The sequence below is a fragment of the Podarcis vaucheri genome, assembly GCF_965113315.1.
Source record: "Podarcis vaucheri genome assembly, chromosome: 1".
In the NCBI taxonomy this organism is placed as follows: domain Eukaryota; kingdom Metazoa; phylum Chordata; class Lepidosauria; order Squamata; family Lacertidae; genus Podarcis; species Podarcis vaucheri.
Genome location: NC_138759.1, coordinates 2,334,401 through 2,355,568, shown reverse-complemented (window position 1 = coordinate 2,355,568; position 21,168 = coordinate 2,334,401). Strand labels below are relative to the sequence as shown.

Below are 21,168 nucleotides of genomic sequence, written 5' to 3'. Positions count from 1 at the left end.
TGATGAATTTTCATGAGGATTTATAGAAATAGTAATTGCCAAGTTGCGGGACCGCCTCTCCTGGTCTGCCCCGCGGAGGACCTTAAGGTCCACAAATCACAACACTTTGGAGGTTCCAGGTCGCAAGGTGGTTAGATTGGTCTCAACTAGGGCCAGGGCCTTTTCAGCACTGGCCCCGACTTGGTGGAACGCTCTGTCCCAAGAGACCAGGGCCCTGCGGGACTTGACATCTTTCCTCAGGGCCTGCAAGACAGAGCTGTTCCGCCTGGCCTTTGGTTTGGACCATTATGTTTCCCTCCCCTTATGGTTTTGATCTATGGGCTGCTGTAAGGGTACCAGGGGGTTGCTGGAGATCAATCAGGCAACTGCTTCCCTGGTCGGCTGTAAAGCCTTGTTATTGGTGCCAAAAAAACCTTTCCCATGCAGAGCGCCACTCTTTCGTGGCTCCCTCATTCACTGGCAGAATCTGAGAGTGGGCGGTCCTTAAACCTTCCCCAGCAGAGTAGTTTTTTGACGTTCAATCTGCGCCTCCCCTCTCTGCGCGGAAGCCTTCTGCGCAGGGAGGGCGTGGGTAACGGAGGACCCCTCTCCTCCCCGCTTTGCCCAGGCAAGGTGTCCTGGCACCGCCTCGCCTCCTCCGAGTCCTGAAGCTCCTCTCCGCCGGAGGCGTGGTTACTCTCCTCCGCTGAGGAGGTGCTGCTTCCCACGATCTTTGGGGGCTCTCTGTAATCCATCCGGCTTTTCCCCTCTCCCCCCTTAGCCGATGGCAGTTCCCTGACAGCTACTTTTAAAATGAAGCTGCATTTTAAATTGCATTTTGACCTGGGTTGCTCTGGCCAGGGAGGGCGGGGTATAAATACAATTATTATGATTACTACTACTACTACTACTACTAGATTGAGAGAAGGGGAAGATTGAGAGAATCTGAAATTAACAGATCTGTCCCTGGTCTCTAGGATAAGCCAGTGACACACCTTTTTTTGCAATGGGAGGATGAAGCTGGAGTTGGGGAAACAAGATTGCTGGGGTTGGACTAGATGACCTCTGGAGGTCATCTTCAGTTCTTTGATTCTGTGCTGCAGGAAAGGCAGATGAGTCCCTGCTCTTTCCCTCTTCATCCAGCAGGGGTCACGTTTGCTTAGTTTTGGCACTGAAGGTTCTGTGGACTTTCTGTTATCTGGGAAAAGGAAAGAGAGGAACATTGAAGAAACTCGCTCCACTTCTTAGGATTGCGCCTGCTCCAGAGATCCCACTGTGCACATCTTAAGTTCCATAATTGTGTAATTAATGGAAGCAGCAAAAAGGGAGAGAGGATCAGTTGGTGCAGGAAGGTGGAGAGTGACTTGCGATGTGAAGAATGGTCTCCTCCAACAGACCCCGGCTGCTTGAAGATGCGAAAATCACCCTTGGCGTATCTAATTCAAACGACGGCATGCCTTCCCCGGTTGCACAGACAGAGGAGCGGAATTTGCATCTGCATTTATTATCAGCTCTTCATAAACTATATATTGCATAATAAAGGCCAAGCTGGTAATACAAAGCATCTTTCAGGCTGGCTCCAGCCGGCCGTAGCTCACAGGGTAAATATACAGCTTTGTTTAGGATTTATAAACCACAGGCCTCGTAAGGAGAGGAACCAAAACTTGCGAGGGGGTCACAGAATTGCCCCCCCCCCATCTTCAGAACTGCAGTTTGGGGAACAGCCAGGGCCCTAAACCCCATAAGGAGCATCCAGGAGGCTCGTGGAGTCGTGGAGTTGGAAGGGAACCCCAAAGGTCATCCAGCCCAGCCCCCTGCAGTGCATGAATCACAGCTAAAGCATCCCTGACAGGCTCCTTGCTACCTAGGTCTGTGCACCTGGGGCAGGTGATGCACTGGAAACCAAACACCTGAAACAGTTGTGTAATGAAGTTTGAGGCTAGACCTACATAAGAAGCTAAGAAGATCTTGCAGGATAAGGCCAATGGCTCATCTAATCCAACACTTTTCTCCCAGGGGTCAGCCAGATGCCCCCAATGCGAAACCTGCAAGCAGACCATGAGCACAAGAGTGCTCCCCACCCTCCTGTGGTCACCAGTAACTGGTGTTCAGAAGCATTGAAGAAGAAGAGGAGTTTGGATTTGATATCCCGCTTTATCACTCCCCGAAGGAGTCTCAAAGTGGCTAACATTCTCCTTTCCCTTCCTCCCCCCCAACAAACACTCTGTGAGGTGAGTGGGGCTGAGAGACTTCAGAGAAGTGTGACTGGCCCAAGGTCACCCAGCAGCTGCAGGTGGAGGAGCGGAGACACGAACCCGGTTCCCCAGATTACGAGTCTACCGCTCTTAACCACTACACCACGCTGGCTCTCAGAACTATGTGAGTTTCTGACATAGAGAACAGGATACTGGATTCAATGGGCCACTGGTCTGATCCATCACACTCCTCTTGCGATCTTGTGCTCTTAGTGGTGATCCCAAAAGGAGCAAATTATTGAGCAAAACTGTCCTCCCCACAGACTGCCATCTGTGATCATCTGTGATTCCTACTGCAGTGTGATGTGACTGGATACATAAAAACTCTTTGTGGAAATGAAACATTCTCCAGACCCATTAGGTATTATTCAAAACTTCACTTGCAGAACTTTCTTCAAAATGATACAGAAACATCAAATGATGCATCCACAGGACATATGCCAGTCCGAGGCATAAACTCAGCATTTTGCAACATATGAACTAATTCCAACAGTCCTAGAAGCAGAGGCCTGTCTCTCCCCACAATCTGCACTCCAGCCTGAGGCTGTTTTCCTGGAGAGCTGTCTTTCTTCCATGGAGTCTGAGAACAAAGACTCCAGCCACCCCCTTTCCAGGATGGCGGATTTGCAATTCAATACCTCTCATGTGATCTAAGGTTAAACACTCACGCGTTGGCTAGCAGAAAACAATCATTAATTATCCACTCAGTTAAAGCTCAGAGTCCCTTAGAGTTAAACCCTTTCACTCCTACCACTGGCATTCCCATTTCAGTGAATATTAAACAATTATGCTTAACAATTGCTTCATTGCAGAGGGAGGGGGGAAAGTTGATCTTTGGGACCCCCTCCAAACTCTGCAGCCCTTTTTATTTTCTTTACAAACTTTGTTGTTGTTGTTTAAAAAACAAGCCACCCCCAATTACCGCCACCCAGTTCTACGATATGATGCTGCGATCTCTTCCTCCGAGAATGTGGATGAATGCAAAAATGCTTTTTGTTCCCTGAGCCATTTAAGAACAGTTGTGTCTGCTTTCCCTGCCTCGAATTCTTTGCCAAATTGGTAATTATGAGAACGAGGCTTTGAGACTTGATGCGCCTGATCTTTCCGGGGGAGAGGAAATGCTTCCTCGCCATCTGCCGGAGCGCCGTTCCCCAGTTCATTTCCTCCACCGCACCCTGACAGACTAATCGCTGTGTCTCCCTGTCTCTCTCTGTGTGTGTATTTATGGAAAACGCAGAGAGCGCTAAACGAACACACAACATATCCATTAAGGCCTTTGGGATGTGGCTGGGCTTTCTGGAGTCCCTGTCTGTACAGGAAGGCTATAGCTCTGTGGCAGAACATCTGCTATGAATGCAGAAGGTCCCGGCGGCATTTCCTCGTAGGGCTGAGAGCATCCCCTGCCCCAACCCCCTGGAGGGATGCTGCCAGTCAGTGCAGGTTATACTAATCAAAATGAACCAATGGTCTGGCTCATTATAAGGTACTTTCCCACGTCCCGAAGAGGCTTATGTTTCGTGTGTCATCGTCATCATCATTTTAAATTTATATACAGTGGTACCTCGAGTTAAGCACTTAATTCGTTCCGGAGGTCCGTTCTTAACCTGAAACTGTTCTTAACGTGAAGCACCACTTTAGCTAATGGGGACTCCTGCTGCCGCTGCACCGCCGGAGCAAAATTTTTGTTCTCATCCTGAAGCAAAGTTCTTAACCTGAGGTACTATTTCTGGGTTAGTGGAATCTGTAACCTGAAGCATCTGTAACCTGAAGCGTCTGTAACCCAAAGTACCACTGTACCATCTTTCTATCTTACAATACTCAAGGCGGCTTACAAGCTGAAGGAAGAAAAAATGTACACCTTATAACACACTAATGCAATACAAAAATGTGATAATAAAACATAGCGTTAAAATAAGCAACCAACATCAAAAAAGTAACATTCAACAATCATTAGAATAGTATAAAATAACAATATCAACATATAAAAGTCAAACAGAAATCCGCTCAACAGTTACAATAAATAATTTCTAAACTATGATCAATAAAACAATGGCAAGCCACAGTACATAAAATAATACAATACAAATTGAGAAGCAGAGACTGGAGGGGGGAGCAAGGCAGGGGGAAGGAGGCCTTGCCTGATGGAGTCTCTCCCCTCACAGTTCTTCCTCCAGGACCAAAACGGGGAGCTGTGTCGCAATAAGCCAGTTGAGACGCTTGAATTTGCCAAGCGTGTCTTCCTCTTAGCACGTTTCTCTCTTGCGTCCTGAGTTCGAGTGTCTTCAAAGCCCACGACACCTTTGGTAAAGGCTGTTCTCCAACTGGAGCGCTCGCAAGCCATTGTTTCCCAGTTGTTGGTGTTAATACTACTTTTTTATATATTTGCCTTGATAGAGTCTTTAAACTTCTTTTGTTGACCACCGCATTACGCTTTCCATTTTTAAGTTCGGAATAGAGTAGTTGCTTTGGAAGACGACAATCGGGTATGACCAGTCCAACGAAGCTGATGTGGAAGAGTCATTGCTTCGACACCGGCAATCTTTGCTTCTTCCAGTACACTGGTATTAGTTTGTCTGTCTTCCCAAGTGATGTGTAAAATTTTTCTGAGACACCGTTGATGGAATCTCCCTTACATTCTGAGTTCGAGTGTCTTCAAAGCCCATGACACCTTTGGTCAAGGCTGTTCTCCAAGTGGAGTGCTCACAGGCCAGGGTTTCCCAGTTGTTGGTGTTAATACTACAGAACAGAGTAGAATAGAGTAGTCGCTTTGGAAGACGATCATCAGGCATCCACAGAACATGACCAGTCCAACAAAGTTGATGTTGAAGAATTGTTGCAGCAATGATTCATTGGAAGTCCACAATTTCCAGCTCTCTCTCACTGCCTCCCTCCCTCCCACACACACACGTGCGTTGCTTTGAGTTCAGCACCGCAATCTCTGTTCCGTATTGATCCTCCTGCTCACGGGGCAAGAGAAACCTCTTTGAACTCGAGAGATCCTGCGCTTTCCTCCCCTGCTCTTTGGAAGCGCCGAGCTTGCAGTCGATAACAAAAGCCGTGGAGATGGAAGGTGCTTTGCGAGCGGAATTTTAACTGAAATTCTCCTGGCTGGCCTGACAGGCGCCCCAGAGCATCTCCTTTCAAGGCAGAGGCCAGCTCTGTCGGGGATCACAACCTAAAAGGGACCACGAATTCCATTTCCTGTGGGAGAAAATATCCTACACTCCACTAATAATGATACATTTCACAATGCAGGGCAGTGTTGCTCTTTGCTCAAATATGTATAAAGGGTTCATTCAGACGTTTATTGTTCATTGATTTATCTCCCTCTCTTTGCTCAGAAGGGCTCCTGGTGCAGCTTATGTGTCAAGGAATGCAACACGGTCCTTGCCCTCTGTCTAAAATGACACGGCACAAAAGGAAACAGGGATGGGGAGGGAAGAGGAAAACAAGCGAGCTGAGGCACCAAGCATTAAGATCAGCAAATAAAACCCACTCCATTTTAGAGACAGAATTGTAGAGTTGGAAGGGACCCTGAGGGTCATCTAGTCCAACCCCCTGCAATGCAGCCTTTCTTTATTATGTCTTTTGTGTTGTTATTTTGCATTGTTATGCTGTGATTTGCCCTGTGGTCTTTGGATGAAGGGCAGTATAAAAACTGAATAGATAAATAAAATGTGGCATGTACTCCGTAATGAAATGCAAGAGTCCCCATCTATGCTGGCATTCTGCCGGCTCTGGAAGATGCACCTGGTACGCAGGATGAGACCCTCCCTGCCCGCAGACTCGCCAAAGTGGTGCATGCTCTGGTTATCTCCCGCTTGGACTACTGCCATGCGCTCTACATGGGGCTACCTTTGAAGGTGACCCGGAAACTACAACTAATTCAGAATGCGGCAGCCAGACTGGTGACTGGGAGCGGCCGCCGAGACCATATAACACCGGTCCTGAAAGACCTACATTGGCTCCCAGTACGTTTCCGAGCACAATTCAAAGTGTTGGTGCTGACCTTTAAAGCCCTAAACTGCCTCAAAGGCCCATGATACCTGAAGGAGCGTCTCCACCCCCATCGTTCAGCCCAGACACTGAGGTCCAGCGCCGAGGACCTTCTGGCGGTTCCCTTGCTGTGAGAAGCGAGGATACAGCAAGCCAGACAGAGGGCCTTCTCGGTGGTGGCGCCCTCCCTGTGGAATGCCCTCCCACCAGATGTCAAAGAGAAAAACAACTACCAGACTTTTAGGAGACATCTGAAGGCAGCCCTGTTTAGGGAAGCTTTTAATATTTAATGCTGTATTGTTTTTAACACTCAATTGGGAGCCACCCAGAGTAGCTGGGGAAACTCAGCCAAATGGGCAGGGTATAAATAATAAATTATTATTATTATTATTATTATTATTATTATTATTATTATTATTATTATTATCTGTTTACACCATACACCAGCACACCTTCCATCGTTCAACCTGAGCCTCTTGTTTTTAATTGCTGTGGTGTGTTTTTTTAATGGGATTGCTTTACTGTGTATTTTATTTAATAATAATAATAATAATAATAATAATAATAATAATAATAATAATAATTTTATTTATGAATGTTTATAGTTTGAACTTCATCTGTTAGAAAAACTCATGGCAATGACTACCGATTAGTTTCTGGGACCAATTCAAAGCGCTGGTTTTGACCTATAAAGCCTTAATTGGCCCAGGGCCACAATACCACAAGGACCACCTCTTCCCATATGAACCTACCCAGACCCTGAAATCATCTTCTGACACCCTCCTTCACGTGCCTCCTCCTTGAGAGGTCCGGAGGGTGGCAACGCGAGAACGGGGCCTTCTCTGCAGTGGCTCCCCATCTGTGGAATGCTCTCCCCAGGGAAGTTTGCCTGGCACCTTCATTATACACCTTTAGGCGCCAGGCAAAAATGTTCCTTTTTAACCAGGCCTTTGGTTGATTTGATTGACATCCAACACCCTTTTAGAATGTGGCTTGGGGGGGCAGTCCCTCAGACATTGTGGGGGCCAGACTATATTTTTTTTGGGGGGGAGAGAATGAATGAATTCCTATGCCCCACAAATAACCCAAAGATGCATTTTCAATAAAAGCACACATTCTACTGATGTAAAAACACGCTGATTCCTGGACCGTCCGCAGGCTGGATTTAGAAGACGACTGGGCTGGATCCAGCCCCTGGGCCTTAGTTTGCCTGCCCATGATCTAGAAACATGATGTGCCCACACTGTTTGTTTTCTTGCTGCTTTGGCATCGCCTCCTCTCGCCTGACCCTCGTTCCTCTCTTCCCCGCAGGCAAAGCCTATGCACCGGAGTTCTACTACGACACGTACAACCCGCTGTGGCAGAATCGGGCCCGCGTCTACGCCTACAGCCTCGAGTGGACTCAGATGAACCCAGACGCTGTGGACCGCATCCTCACGTACCACCTGGGTATCCGGCAGGTGAGAGTCTCATGTGCTTCTTCCGAAGCCGGGCGAGGTGCCTTTTCCCAACTCCAATCTCATCTCCTGTTTCAACTCGTTTTTTGTCTCTGTCAATTAGAAGTTTGGGGGGGCTGTGCGCGATGTACAAAAGAGGGTTTTCGATGTGCAAAATGAATTTGCAGCTCTCTGGGATGCAGAGCTGAACAGGAAGATGAAAGACGTGGTCCCGGTTGAGGCTGGAGGGCTGCAGGAATCTCAGCAAAAGAAAAGGAGAGATGTTTTGCAGCAGAGACGGACATCTGCTGCATGAGCTTCACGTTGTGTTTTTTTTTCCTGGTTTGTTGAGGGTGTCGAGGGAAAGGCAAGAGGGGCACAGAACTCTGTCTATGTAGCCCAACATATTTCAAACGTAACTCTTTTGTCTACAAAGATGGAGAGTTGGTTGTGCCTGAATCTTGTGGTGCAGTTTTCTGACCAAACGCTGTGCATACATTTATTAGAGGAAAGCGTCCATACAAATATCCGTTTCAGTGAAAATAACATACCCAAACCTATCATTTTAGGGATAAAATTGTTCTCAGAACGGGGTAGATTTGGGGAAACAAAACGATATAGAAGGAGAAATCAGTGCTAAAATGCTAATGCATTTTCACAAGGACTTTAAAAAATAATCTGAAAGTGATGTAGAAAGCGGAACGGTCTTTAGGAATTTAATCACCCCACTTTGGCGAAAGTTGGCATCCCTCCCTCTTCGTCGCATCACTTGGGCAAAGGTCAAAGGTTGCATGAGGTCCCTCGCAGTGTGTGACATAGGATGGCTGTTGAGTTGCTCATTTATAATCCCACTATGGAATAGCACATGCATAAGGAGGCTGGCTTCTTCTGCAAAGAAACTGGGTGCATTACCGCAAGATTATTTTCCTAAATTGGACTGCCAACTTACTGCTGGTCACTGGTGTGTAAGGCCACTCCCAGGACGTCTTGCAAAGCTTGAGTGGTGATTGAGAGCAGGTAAGAAAAAGTCCTTCTTTGCACAGCACAGAGCTAGACTGTGGAACTCTCTCCCACAGGAGGCAGCAATGACCAAAAACCTCAATGGCTTTAGAAGAGGATTCAGTAAATTAATGGGAGGGGGGGCTATCTCGAGGGCTACCAGCCACAAGGGGCTTCTGCTCTGCCTCCACAGGCAGGGGCAGCAATGGAAACCACGGATGAGAGAAGCTCTGGTCCTTATGTTCTGCTTGCGGGCATCTTCTCGGTAACTGTGAGAGCAGGATGCTGGACTAAATGGGCCATTGGGCCTCATCCAACAGGATCTTCTTATATTCTTAAGGTAAAAGGTAAAGGGACCCCTGACCATTAGGTCCAGTCGTGGCCGACTCTGGGGTTGTGGCGCTCATCTCGCTTTACTGGTCGAGGGAGCTGGTGTACAGCTTCCAGGTCATGTGGCCAGCATGGCTAAGATGCTTCTGGTGAACCAGAGCAGGGCATGGAAACACCGTTTACCTTCCCGCCAGAGTGGTACCTATTTATCTACTTGCACTTTGATGTGCTTTTGAACTGCTAGGTGGGCAGGAGCAGGGACCGAGCAATGGGAGCTCACCCCGTCGCGGGGATTTGAACCGCTGACCTTCTGCTCGGAAGTCCTAGGCTCTGTGGTTTAACCCACAGTGCCACCTGTGTCCCCTATATTCTTAAGGTAGATCCACCTTCAACAACAACAACAACAACAATAATAATAAATTTTATTTATACCCTGTCTTCCCCGTCCAGAGCTGGGCTCAGAGCGGCTAACACCAATAAAATAAAATCACAGTAAAAACATAATAGGGGGAAAAGAGGGGGGGGGGAGAACCAATTTCAAATAAAGGTTAAAACGCAATTTAAAATGTAGCCTCATTTTAAAATAGCTGATAAATCAAGACCATAAGGGGAGGGCAACGGAAGGGTCAGACTGAGTCCAAACCAAAGGCCAGGCAGAACAGGTGTGTTCTCCGTTTTCTCCATTGAAATTGCAGGCAGCACTTTCTTTGCGCCTCGGTTGTCGAACGTTTCGGAAGTCAAATGGTCTTCCAGAACAGATTACATATGACAACCAAGGTTCCACTGTAGTAAAAATAAGAACAACAACAAACCAAGAAGAAGAAGAAGAGCTTGGGTTTGATATCCCGCTTTATCACTACCCGAAGGAGTCTCAAAGCGGCACACATTCTCCTTTCCCTTCCTCCCCCACAACAAACACTCTGTGAGGTGAGTGAGGCTGAGAGACATCAGAGAAGTGTGACTAGCCCAAGGTCACCCAGAAGCTGCAGGTGAGGAGCGGAGACGCGAACCCAGTTCCCCAGATTACGAGACTACTGCTCTTAACCACTACACCACACCAAGAACTCCCCCTCCCATAACACAGTTAAAATGGCATCGGATGTCAATCAGCCGAAGGCCCAGGTTGAAGAGGAACATTTTCACCTGGTGCCTAAAGGTGTATAATGTAGGTGCCTCATGAACCTACCTGGGGAGGCCATCTCAGAAGTGGAGAGCCACTGCAGAGAAGGCCCCGTTCTCGTGTTGCCACCTTCCTGACCTCTTGTGGAGGAGGCACACAGTGAAGGGTCTCAGATGATGAATGTAGGGTCTGGGTCACTTCATATGGGGAGAGGCAGTCCTTGAGGTATTGCTGTCAGATGGCCCCCCCAACCGCTGCTTAAAAACCTCCAGAGATGGAGAGTCCCCCACCTTCTGAGGAAGTCCATTACGCTGCTACACAACGCAGGAGAAACCAGCGGTGAAGTGAGAAAATTATAGGCAGCCTTTGGCCTCGGTCAAGGACAATGAGCAGAGGACCAGGACCAGTTCTTTGGACATCATTTACTAGCTCCCGGCTTTCCCTGTGGATGAGATGATGCAAAGCGAAGGCTGGCTTTTGTATCTGCCTGCCAGCGTTGGTCTGGAACAATAATTACGTCCTCCTTTATCTGAGGAGTTACATGAGCACTTTGATATTCCTTACGTCCTCACAAGTGACACCTGCGAGGCAGGTTTGTCTTCAGAAAGGCAAGATGGCGGGACGTGTTCGGCGCCCCCCGGATCGGCTGCTCGAGACACAGGGCCCCCAGGCAAAGCTTACAAGGCATTATCAAAGAGCACTCGTGGAGATAAGCAGCTTTTGAAAGGGCTGACATGTCTGCGACGGGGAGTTGGCTCACCTCAGCTCTCGCGGCAAGAGCACGTTTCAGGCAGAGCAACGGGATCTGAGCTGCTTGCCGTTCGGTAGGGAAGCTCAAAGCGTTCTGGAACAGATCTGCTTGGGCCTTGCGCTATTTGCTTCCTTGCTAGGTGGGGCTGTGCCAAGAGGGGAAGCAAGTTGGAGGTGGTTCTGCCAACTGGCACTTGTCGTTTAGTCGTTTAGTCGTGTCCGCCTCTTCATGACCCCCTGGACCAGAGCACGCCAGGCACTCCTGTCTTCCACTGCCTCCCGCAGTTTGGTCAAACTCATGCTGGTAGCTTCGAGAACACTGTCCCACCATCTCGTCCTCTGTCGTCCCCTTCTCCTTGTGCCCTCCATCTTTCCCAGCATCAGGGTCTTTTCCAGGGAGTCTTCTCTCCTCATGAGGTGGCCAAAGTACTGGAGCCTCAGTTTCAGGATCTGTCCTTCCAGTGAGCACTCAGGGCTGATTTCCTTCAGAATGGGGAGGTTTGATCTTCTTGCAGTCCATGGGACTCTCAAGAGTCTCCTCCAGCACCAGAATTCAAAAGCATCAATTCTTCGGCGATCAGCCTTCTTTATGGTCCAGCTCTCACTTCCATACATCACTCCTGGGAAAACCATAGCTTTAACTATACGGACCTTTGTTGGCAAGGTGATGTCTCTGCTTTTTAAGATGCTGTCTAGGTTGGTCATTGCTCAGCTCGCACTTAAGAGCATTCAAAGAATGCTGGTGGATCAGGCTTGTTGTCCGGCATCCTGTTCACACAGGGGCCAAATAACCCTAAGAATCCAGATAGACTGCTGCAGGACCTGGAGGCTCCATAATAAAATAAGTGGAGGCTGCTGCCTGTGGCCCTTCTAGTCCAGCCTCCTGTTCTCACAGTGGCCAACCAGATGCCTGTGGGAAACCAGCAATCAGGATTTGAGCACAAAAGCAGCTCTCCCCTCTTGCAGTTTCCAGCAGCTGGTCTTCATAAGCATTGCTACCAATCACCATGAAGTCAGAGCAGAGCCGTCCTGGAGAGTAGCCATCAATAGCCCTCTCCTCCTCCATGAACTGGTCCAGTCCTCTTTTACAGCCATCCAAATCGGTGGTCATCTCTGCGTCCTGTGGGAAGGAGTTCATAGAATCATAGAATCATAGAGTTGGAAGAGACCACAAGGGCCATCGAGTCCAACCCCCTGCCAAGCAGGAAACACCATCAGAGCACTCCTGACATATGGTTGTCAAGCCTCTGCTTAAAGACCTCCAAAGCAGGAGACTCCACCACACTCCTTGGCAGCAAATTCCACTGTCAAACAGCTCTTACTGTCAGGAAGTTCTTCCGAATGTTTAGGTGGAATCTTCTTTCTTGTAGTTTGGATCCATTGCTCCGTGTCCGCTTCTCTGGAGCAGCAGAAAACAACCTTTCTCCCTCCTCTATGTGACATCCTTTGATATATTGGAACATGGCTATCATATCACCCCTTAACCTCCTCTTCTCCAGGCTAAACATGCCCAGCTCCCTTAGCCGTTCCTCATAAGGCATCGTTTCCAGGCCTTTGACCATTTTGGTTGCCCTCCTCTGGACACGTTCCAGTTTGTCAGTGTCCTTCTTGAACTGTGGTGCCCAGAACTGGACACAGTACTCCAGGTGAGGTCTGACCAGAGCAGAATACAGTGGCACTATTACTCCCCTTGTCTACACAGTCTACCTCTGCACCGTGTGAAGAAGTGAATGGTCACAAATGGCCCCTACCAGAAGAGGCTCAAATCAGTGTGATGTAGTGGTTAAGAGCGGTAGACTCGTAAGCTGGTGAACCGGGTTCGCTTCCCCGCTCCTCCACATGCAGCTGCTGGGTGACCTTGTGCCAGTCACACTTCTCTGAAGTCTCTCAGCCCCACTCACCTCACAGAGTGTTTGTTGGGGGGGAGGAAGGGAAAGGAGAATGTTAGCTGCTTTGAGACTCCTTAGGGTAGTGATAAAGCAGGATATCAAATCCAAACTCCTCTTCTTCTTCTTCATCTCTGGACCGTCCCCTAAAGTTATGGTGACTGGTCCAGGCAGGGGGTGCAAAGAACATCCATTTTCATCCATTTGCGTTCATTTGGTTAATTGGTTCATTCATTCATCAAGTGCAAATCCATAAATGTGCACCTCAAAACCTCAGTGATGGTGCCACTCCCTGGTTTAGGAAGTTGTGACTGTTTAGCCTGGAGAAGAGGTGACTGTGGGGTGAGATGATCGTTGTCTTCAAAGATCCAAAGGGCTGTCACATGGAAGATGGAGTGAGCTTGTTTTCTATTGCTCTGGGAGGGAGGAGATTCTGTGGGATGTGAAACACAAGAGCAGTCAAGTACAACATTCCTAGAGTGAACATGTTTACACATGGGGAGGAATGTTTGTCCAGCCAGCAGGTAAACTTCCTGTTTCCTTCTGGGCTGGGACAGACTTCCTTTGCATGTGACTAGAGGTGGGCGTGGCCTCACCTGTGCAGGTAACGACAAAAGCACAGGGCAGGGCAGCCACCTCTCTCTCTTTGACTACATGCATCAAAGAAGCAACATCTGCTTAGCCAAAGATGCTCTCTTGACCTCCATCCAAGAGAGGACAAAGGGACTGTCTCCTTATGAGATAGTTTTCCAGGTGTATGTTACTTTTCCAAGCTAAGTCTGCCTTCTGGGATCCGATTGTGAACAGAATGTGAGTAAACTCTTTTTATACTTTTATAGAAGCTGTGTCGTGTCTTATCTTTTATGACGGAATAAGGGGGAAATACCAGAACAGTTATTATAGAGGCTTTAGCGAGCCTGAGCAAACGCATCCGCTGTGAGTTTAAAAAGGGGAATGTTACTCTGCTAAATTGTGAACTTGTTTACACAAGTTGGAAAGGCTATAATCACACAATATATCCTCTCCTGCATCCCTGAACATTCCCACAGATTCCAGCTAAATATTAGGCAAGAACCATTCAACAGTAGAGCGGTCTGCCTCTGAAAATGGTGGGCTCTCCACTGGAGGTTTCTGAGCAGAGCTTGGCTGGCCACCTGGCATGGATGCTTTTGTTGAGATTGCAGAGGGTTGGACTAGAGAACCTTTGGGGATCCCTTCCAACTCTACAGTTCTATCAGTGTATTGTTCTCACCCACCTTGGAACCTTATGGTGAAGGGTGAGTAGGACATCTTTCAAATAAACAGCCGCAATCTTTTAAATGTCCTGAAGTGCCCATCAGGGAGCCTTCACTTGGAGCTGCTCTTGACTGTGTTATGTGACTCAACTGCAAATGGGGATTTTTCACGTGTGTGTTTGTTTGAGGAAGAGAGAAAGAGACTCCCCTCTCTTCCTTCATTATGCCGTGATATCTCCTGGAGCCAGGGTGATAATTAGACGCCTTCTTCCCTGTTAACACCTGCTGCGAATTTGCTTAAGAGTTAGTCTGCCCAGCGATAACGTTCAAGAAATCTCTCAATGCAAACACATTTGCAGAAGTGAATATCCCTCTTTGACTCAGTTGTGGAACCTGATAAGGAGTGGGAATGAGTGTTAAATAATACAGTTTGATCTTTAGGCACACCACTCTTCCTGGGGTGGCTTGAAGGCAGATCAAATTCTCACCCACATGTTAAAAAGAAAAAAGAAAAATCAGCTCAAGGGACTTTCCTCATCTGCAACCGTAACACTTAAAAAAATCTCATCCATGGTCCTGTGAACCCTTTTACCCGTGGAAAAGGCAGCTATGCTATGTGCCACTTCAATCCTATGCCTGCTGTTGTAGGACTTGACCCCGTTGAATTCAATGCAGTTTAAACTCTGAGTAGACATACTTAGGGCTACAGTCTTACTCATCTTTACCTGGGATTGCAGATAAAAGAAAGCTTATGTTCTCACTGAAAGCCATGAGAATTCATTCTGAGAAGACATGTTGAGGATTGTGATGTTGATTCCAGGTGTGGTAAGAATCTTATACAATTCTTGCTATCCAGATTGGTCCAAGGATAGCTCGTCCTACAGGCGAGTAGGACCCTGGCAGAGACACATGCCTAACTGGCATGTTCTCTCGCTCCTGGTCGATCATTCGGGAGCTTCAAAAGCTTTCTTCAGCCCGAACATCACAGCGACCAATGCCAACCGACACCGGCACACTTAGGGATCTGCAGAGTTTGCGCATCATGCGTGACAGACCTCAGCAACTCAGCATTTTGGCTAATCTACTTTATTTACATATAAACACACACGGAGCACTGCAACATGGCTCCCTCTCTCTCTAGCATCAGACAGCAAAGAGAAAAAGAACAAAAGACAATAATCCCCCTTCACGGAACACAGTAACACAAACATCCTGTCTCCATCACTTCCCACTCTGTGGAGTCAAAACATACACCGTCATGTGAAAGACAACAATCCCATGACTGCAATCATGGAGCAGGAATTCTAACAGTCACATCCTTTACACAGCTGCGTGGATCTTTTCAGACACCAACTTTGGTCCGACTTGCAACTGGATCTGTACCAAGAACATCCTCCACCATTTCTGTTTCTCCTCTGTTGTTCAAAAGTGTGTTCCTTACCCTCTGCTTTTGCAAATCCAGTTTTCTGCTGTGACATACACAAGCTGGTCAGGGATGGAGGTTGGAGCAGAAGGTGACATGGGGAGGTTGACGGAGAAGGTGACGGGTTTGGAAACCGAGCCTGGTGAGAAATGGCTGCGGGAGTTCAGTGTGTTTAGCCTGGAGAAGAGAAGAAGACTGACAGTGGAGAAGATGGCCACCTTCCAGTATCTGAAGGGCTACCAAGCGGAAGATGGAGGAAGCTTGTTTTCTGCTGCTCCAGAGGGCAGAAAGGACCCCAACCCATGGATTCAAATGACAGGAAAGGAGATTCTAACTAAAGATCAGGAAGAACCTTCTGACAGGAAGAGCTGTTCAACAGAGCTTGGATGACCACCTGTCTTGGAGGTTTTAGCTAAGATCCCTGCATTGCAGGGGGTTGGAGTAGAGTAGATGACCCCGGGGTTCCTTCCAACTCTACAATTGTACGATTCCATGAATCCATTTTCTGTCTTTTGGAAACCTTTTCCGCACTGTCAGAAAAGTCCACCACTTTTTTATGGCAATGTCCTAAAGTCAGGGAGGGGAACCAGCCCTGTGGCCAAACCTTGGCATTATCAGGACCAGCCTCTGACCAGCTGAGCTATCCAGGGATTGGAATATTTGGGTGACTTTCAGAGGCAGACAAATTGTATATATTTAGGTGACACTCGCCTTTATGGAGTGGGCTAGGGTTCATTTTTATTTATTTTCCATTCATTTCATAAAATCTATATGCCACTTGATTGTAGGGGGGAAAACCCTCAAAGATTAAAAAAAAATCAAATTATCACTAAAACGTTTACAACCATCATTTAAAACATACACACAGTTAAAGCCGCAATAGAGTAGACTAAACTCAGTAAAACTCAAACTTCCTAAACATCTGGGTAGGCTGGTCTAAAAAAGGATGTGCTTCCGCAGGTGCTGAGAAGAATACAGTGGAAATGCCGCCCTGATATCAATAAGCAGGGAGTTCCAACGTGTCCACCACACTTTTCTGTCTGATGTTTAAGCCCTGCTAAAGATAATAATAATAATAATAATAATAATAATAATAATAATAATAATAATTTTTTATTTATACCCCACCCTCCCCAGCCAAGGCCGGGCTCAGGGCGGCTAACGAGCAATAATAAAAACAAGATGAATGAATACAACTTAAAAACAAGATTAAAATGCAACAATTAAAATATTGAAACATTAAAATATTAAAATGTAGCCTCATCGCAGGAAGAGAAATGAAAAAGAAAAAAGAAAGAGGGGGAGGGAATCAAACTGATTCCAAGCCAAAGGCCAGGCAGAACAACTCTGTCTTACAGGCCCTACGGAAAGAAATCAGATCCCGCAGGGCCCTGGTCTCATGAGGCAGAGTGTTCCACCAGGCTGGAGCCAGAGTTGAAAAGGCCCTGGCCCTGGTTGAGGCTAATCTGACTTCATTAGGGCCTTGGACCTCTAGGGTGTTGCTATTTATGGACCTTAAGGTCCTCCATGGGGCATACCGGGAGAGGCAGTCCCGTAGGTATGAGGGTCCTAGGCCGTGATGAGGAATGATGAGGAATCTGTCAATTTAGGTCACACTAGAACCAAGCTATTTGAGGAACTGCTTGAAGAACCCATATAGAATCTTAGAATCCTAGAACTGTAGAGCTGGATGAGGCCCTGAGGTTCATCTAGACCAATCCCCTTCAATGCTGGAAGATGCTCAGCCCCTGAAATCAGACTTACTTTCCGCTCCACCTTCTGACTGGCAGTTGCCAGAGTCAGGGTTTTCTTGGTGTTGGCTCCACATCTGTGGAATGTCCTTAACAGTAGCTGCCTTTAAGCAGCCCTTCAAAACTTTTTTGTTTTGCTTGCTGTTTGGCTGATTTTGTCATACATGCTGGCGGTGAGTTCCTGTTGTCTGGCTGGTTTTGATCATCTTTAATTGCGTATCAACCATTTTTTGTCATTTTAAGTTTTAAAATCGCCGTGAGCTGCCTCGGGAGGGTTTCTCACTCTGAAAAACAGAATAAAAACAAAGCGATAAATGGAGGATTTTTCATCTCACAGCTGCTGTGCTAAAGGAGCTCTCAACCTATGCAAAATAAAAACGGCTGAGACCTTTTTTTGTGTGTCAAAATTTCCACACACTTTTGTTGGAGAAAACATCATCTCATTTCCATCTTTGGCAAAGAGTTGATTTTGGAGAGCGGGTGTCGAGTGCTCCAACTGAGAGGTTTAGATTGCCTTGCCTTGATTTCTTAAATTAACCACCCTGTTGGAGTGTGGGTGCTTAATCCACAATCTGACACTTGGGTTTTATTCCAGACGCCATCCAGGGCCAAGTTAACCGGGAGAAGAGCTCTCTTCTAAAGCAGCGAAACCCACAGAGCTCTTCGGATCTTGTTTGCAAGAGGTTTATGGGTGGCCAACACTAAAATTATTACCTTCCATGGTAATGATTTTGGAAGAACTCCCAAGGACATAAAAGGGACTGTGTAGATCATGACGTCCCTTAGGCTTGGCACCTGATACACCAGAATGGGTTAAAGGTAAAGGTACCCCTGACAGTCAGGTCTAGTCGCGAACAACTCTGGGGTTGTTGCAATCTGGAGCAGGAGAAATCAAGAAATCTTCCACCGGGCAGCCCTTCAGATATTTGAACATAGCTATCCTATCTCTTGAGAGTCCCATGGACTGCAAGAAGAACAAACCTCTCCATTCTGAAGGAAATCAGCCCTGAGTGCTCACTGGAAGGACAGGTCCTGAAGCTGAGGCTCCAAGACTTTGGCCACCTCATGAGAAGAGAAGACTCCCTGGAAAAGACCCTGATGTTGGGAAAGATGGAGGGCACAGGGAGAAGGGGACGACAGAGGACGAGATGGTGGGACAGTGTTCTCGAAGCTACCAGCATGAGTTTGACCAAACTGCGGGAACAGTTACAGATAGGTAGCCGTGTTGGTCTGCCATAGTCAAAATAAAAAAAATCCTTCCAGTAGCACCTTAAAGACCAACTAAGTTAGTTCTTGGTATGAGCTTTCGTGTGCATGCACACTTCTTCAGATACACTGAAACAGAAGTTGCCAGATCCTTCTATATAGTGTGAAGGTGGGGAGGGGTATTACTCAGAAGGGTGGTGGGAATGGGAGATTGGCAGATCTCACAGGCTCATCTCAGCTATCTGCCAATCTCCCATTCCCACCACCCTTCACTACATTAAATTTTTCTCCTTGATGTTTCAGTGTATCTGAAGAAGTGTGCATGCACACGAAAGCTCATACCAAGAACTAACTTAGTTGGTCTTTAAGGTGCTACTGGAAGGAATTTTTTTATTCAAACTGCGGGAGGCAGTGGAAGACAGGAGGGCCTGGCATGCTCTGGTCCAGGGGGTCATGAAGAGTCGGACATGACTAAACGATGAAACAACAACAAATCCTATCTCCTCTCAATCTTCTGTTTTCTAGGCTAAACAAAATTCTGATCTTTTTCCAAGTCACTCTGTGCTCCCTCCGTTTCAATCTGTGCTTAAACAAAGCTCTTCATTTCCCGCATTTTAAAAGCCTTTGCAGCTCCACGCCAGTCTGGGCCTTAGAGGCTTTCCGATAGGCATTACAAAGTGAGGCTGTCAAAAAGGCTGCCCCATGGAGTTCTGAGGCGCTTGGGGTGTTTTGTGTTGTTAGAGCAGAGCAACGTGGGGGTTTTTAAAACTTAAATGAAGCTTTTCGCTAAACAGAAACAAAATATCCTCTATGCCTGTGCTATAGCAAAAATAAATAAAAATAACAACCCTGAGCGCTTCATTTCTCCATGTGCAAAATCTTGGCTGGAATCATAGAATTGTAGGTTAGGAAGGGACCCAGAGGGCCATCTAGCCCAACCCACTTTAATCTAGGGATGACCCCTGCAGTGCAGATCTCTTGAGGCCAGAGAAACATAGAATATGTGTGGTAAGAGCAGAGAGACAAAATGCATTCAGGTCCTGCTTATGGGCTTCCAACTAATCCAGAATGCGGCAGCTAGACTGGGGACTGGGAGTGGCTGCCGAGACCAGATAACACCAGTCCTGAAAGACCTACATTGGCTCCCAGTACTTTTCCGGGCACAATGCAAAGTGTTGGTGCTAAACGGCCTCAGCCCAGTATACCTGAAGGAGCGTCTCCACCCCCATCATTCAGCCCAGACACTGAGGTCCAGCGCCGAGGGCCTTCTGGCGGTTCCCTCGCTGCGAGAAGTGAGGTTACAGGCAAAGGGCCTTCTTGGTAGTGGCGCCTGCCCTATGGAACACCCTCCCTGCAGATGTCAAGGAAATAAACAACTATCTGACTTTTAGAAGACATCTGAAGGCAGTCCTGTTTAGGGAAGTTTTTGATGTTTGATCTTTTACTATTTTGTTGGGCGCTCGCCAGAGCAGCTGGGGAAACCCAGTCATATTGGCGGCATATAACTCTTTTATGATGTTTTTAATATTCCGTTGAGAGTCGCCCAGAGTGGCTGGGGAAACCCAGCCAGATGGGCGGGGTGTAAATAATAAATTTATTATTATTAATATTATCATCACCACCACCACCATCATTCCCAATGGGGCATCCTGGGAACAGGATGCTGCGCTAGCTTAAGGACATACAAATATCCTGCAGAACCACGCAAGCGGTCCATCCACTCCCACATCCTCTTCTCACAACCAGATGCCCCAAGGAGAAACCAGCAAGCGGGAAACCAGAGGCCTTCCTCCTGGGCATGGTCGGCCAATTGGTGCCAAAGAAGGACAGAACTTTTTTTATGTATGCTACAACAGCAGCAAGAATACTCATTGAAAAGTATTGGAAGACACAAGATCTACCCACCCTGGAAGAATGGCAGATGAAGGTGATTGACTACATGGAATTGGCAGAAATGACTGGCAGAATCCGAGACCAGGGAAAAGAGACGGCGGAAGAAGACTGGAAGAAATTTAAAGACTATTTACAGAAATATTGTAAAATTAATGAATGTTAGAAGGATGTTGGATAGAAACTAAGGGGTTTCCAGCTGTAATGCTTTAGGAGATACGGAAAAAAAGGTTTATAAATGGGTAAAAGCTTAATGGTAAGGATTTGCTGAACTAACAAATTGAAGTGGAATACAAAGAAGGGAGGTATGAGGAGGTCTGGGGAAATAAGCGTAAGAAAGATATGTTATGGAAAAATATTTGTTTTTTAACTGTTTTTATGTTGTATTTTGTATTTTGTTTCTTTTTATTTTATTTTTTTCATTGTTATATTTTAAAAAACTTTAATAAATATCTTTTTTTATAAAAAGAGAGAGAGAGAGAGAGAGAGAGAGAGAAACCAGCAAGCGGGATGTGAGTACAAGAGCACTTGCTCCCCTCCTGTATTTCCCAGCCAGTGGCCTTGAGAAGCGTTGATGGGTTGCATCTGCAGATGGCCCACCAGCCTGATCCAGCACCCATGCTCTTTTGCCCTCCTGTTTTCTAGAGAGTTTCGGCAGCCTTCTCGGAACTGGTTCTGAGCAGACTCCAGAAATGGCAAGCGGAGGAGCCTATTCAAAGCCACGTCAATCACGTCTTGATTGATGGGAGGACACAGGAGGTGATATCGGCAACTTCCAGGATCCTGAAAGGGCAGATAAGGGTGTCAGTCACTTGCCAGATGGAGCAGGAACAGTCCTTCCCTGCGCAGATGGATGGATGATTCACCGCCCGCCTGCCTCCCTTTCTTCCCTTCATCCTTCTTCCAAGGCTT

At 47.1% G+C, this 21,168-nt stretch overlaps 1 protein-coding gene across 2 annotated transcripts in view; it reads left to right on the top strand.

Annotated features, from left to right (window-relative positions):
- Window positions 1-21,168, top strand: part of MDGA2 (MAM domain containing glycosylphosphatidylinositol anchor 2) — a 413,027-nt gene that overhangs the window by 356,830 nt on the left and 35,029 nt on the right. For both annotated transcript variants that reach the window (XM_082229872.1, XM_082229871.1), the window contains exon 10: window positions 7,542-7,690. In XM_082229872.1, the coding sequence (XP_082085998.1) occupies window positions 7,542-7,690 (149 nt within the window). The remainder of the gene's footprint in view (window positions 1-7,541; window positions 7,691-21,168) is intronic.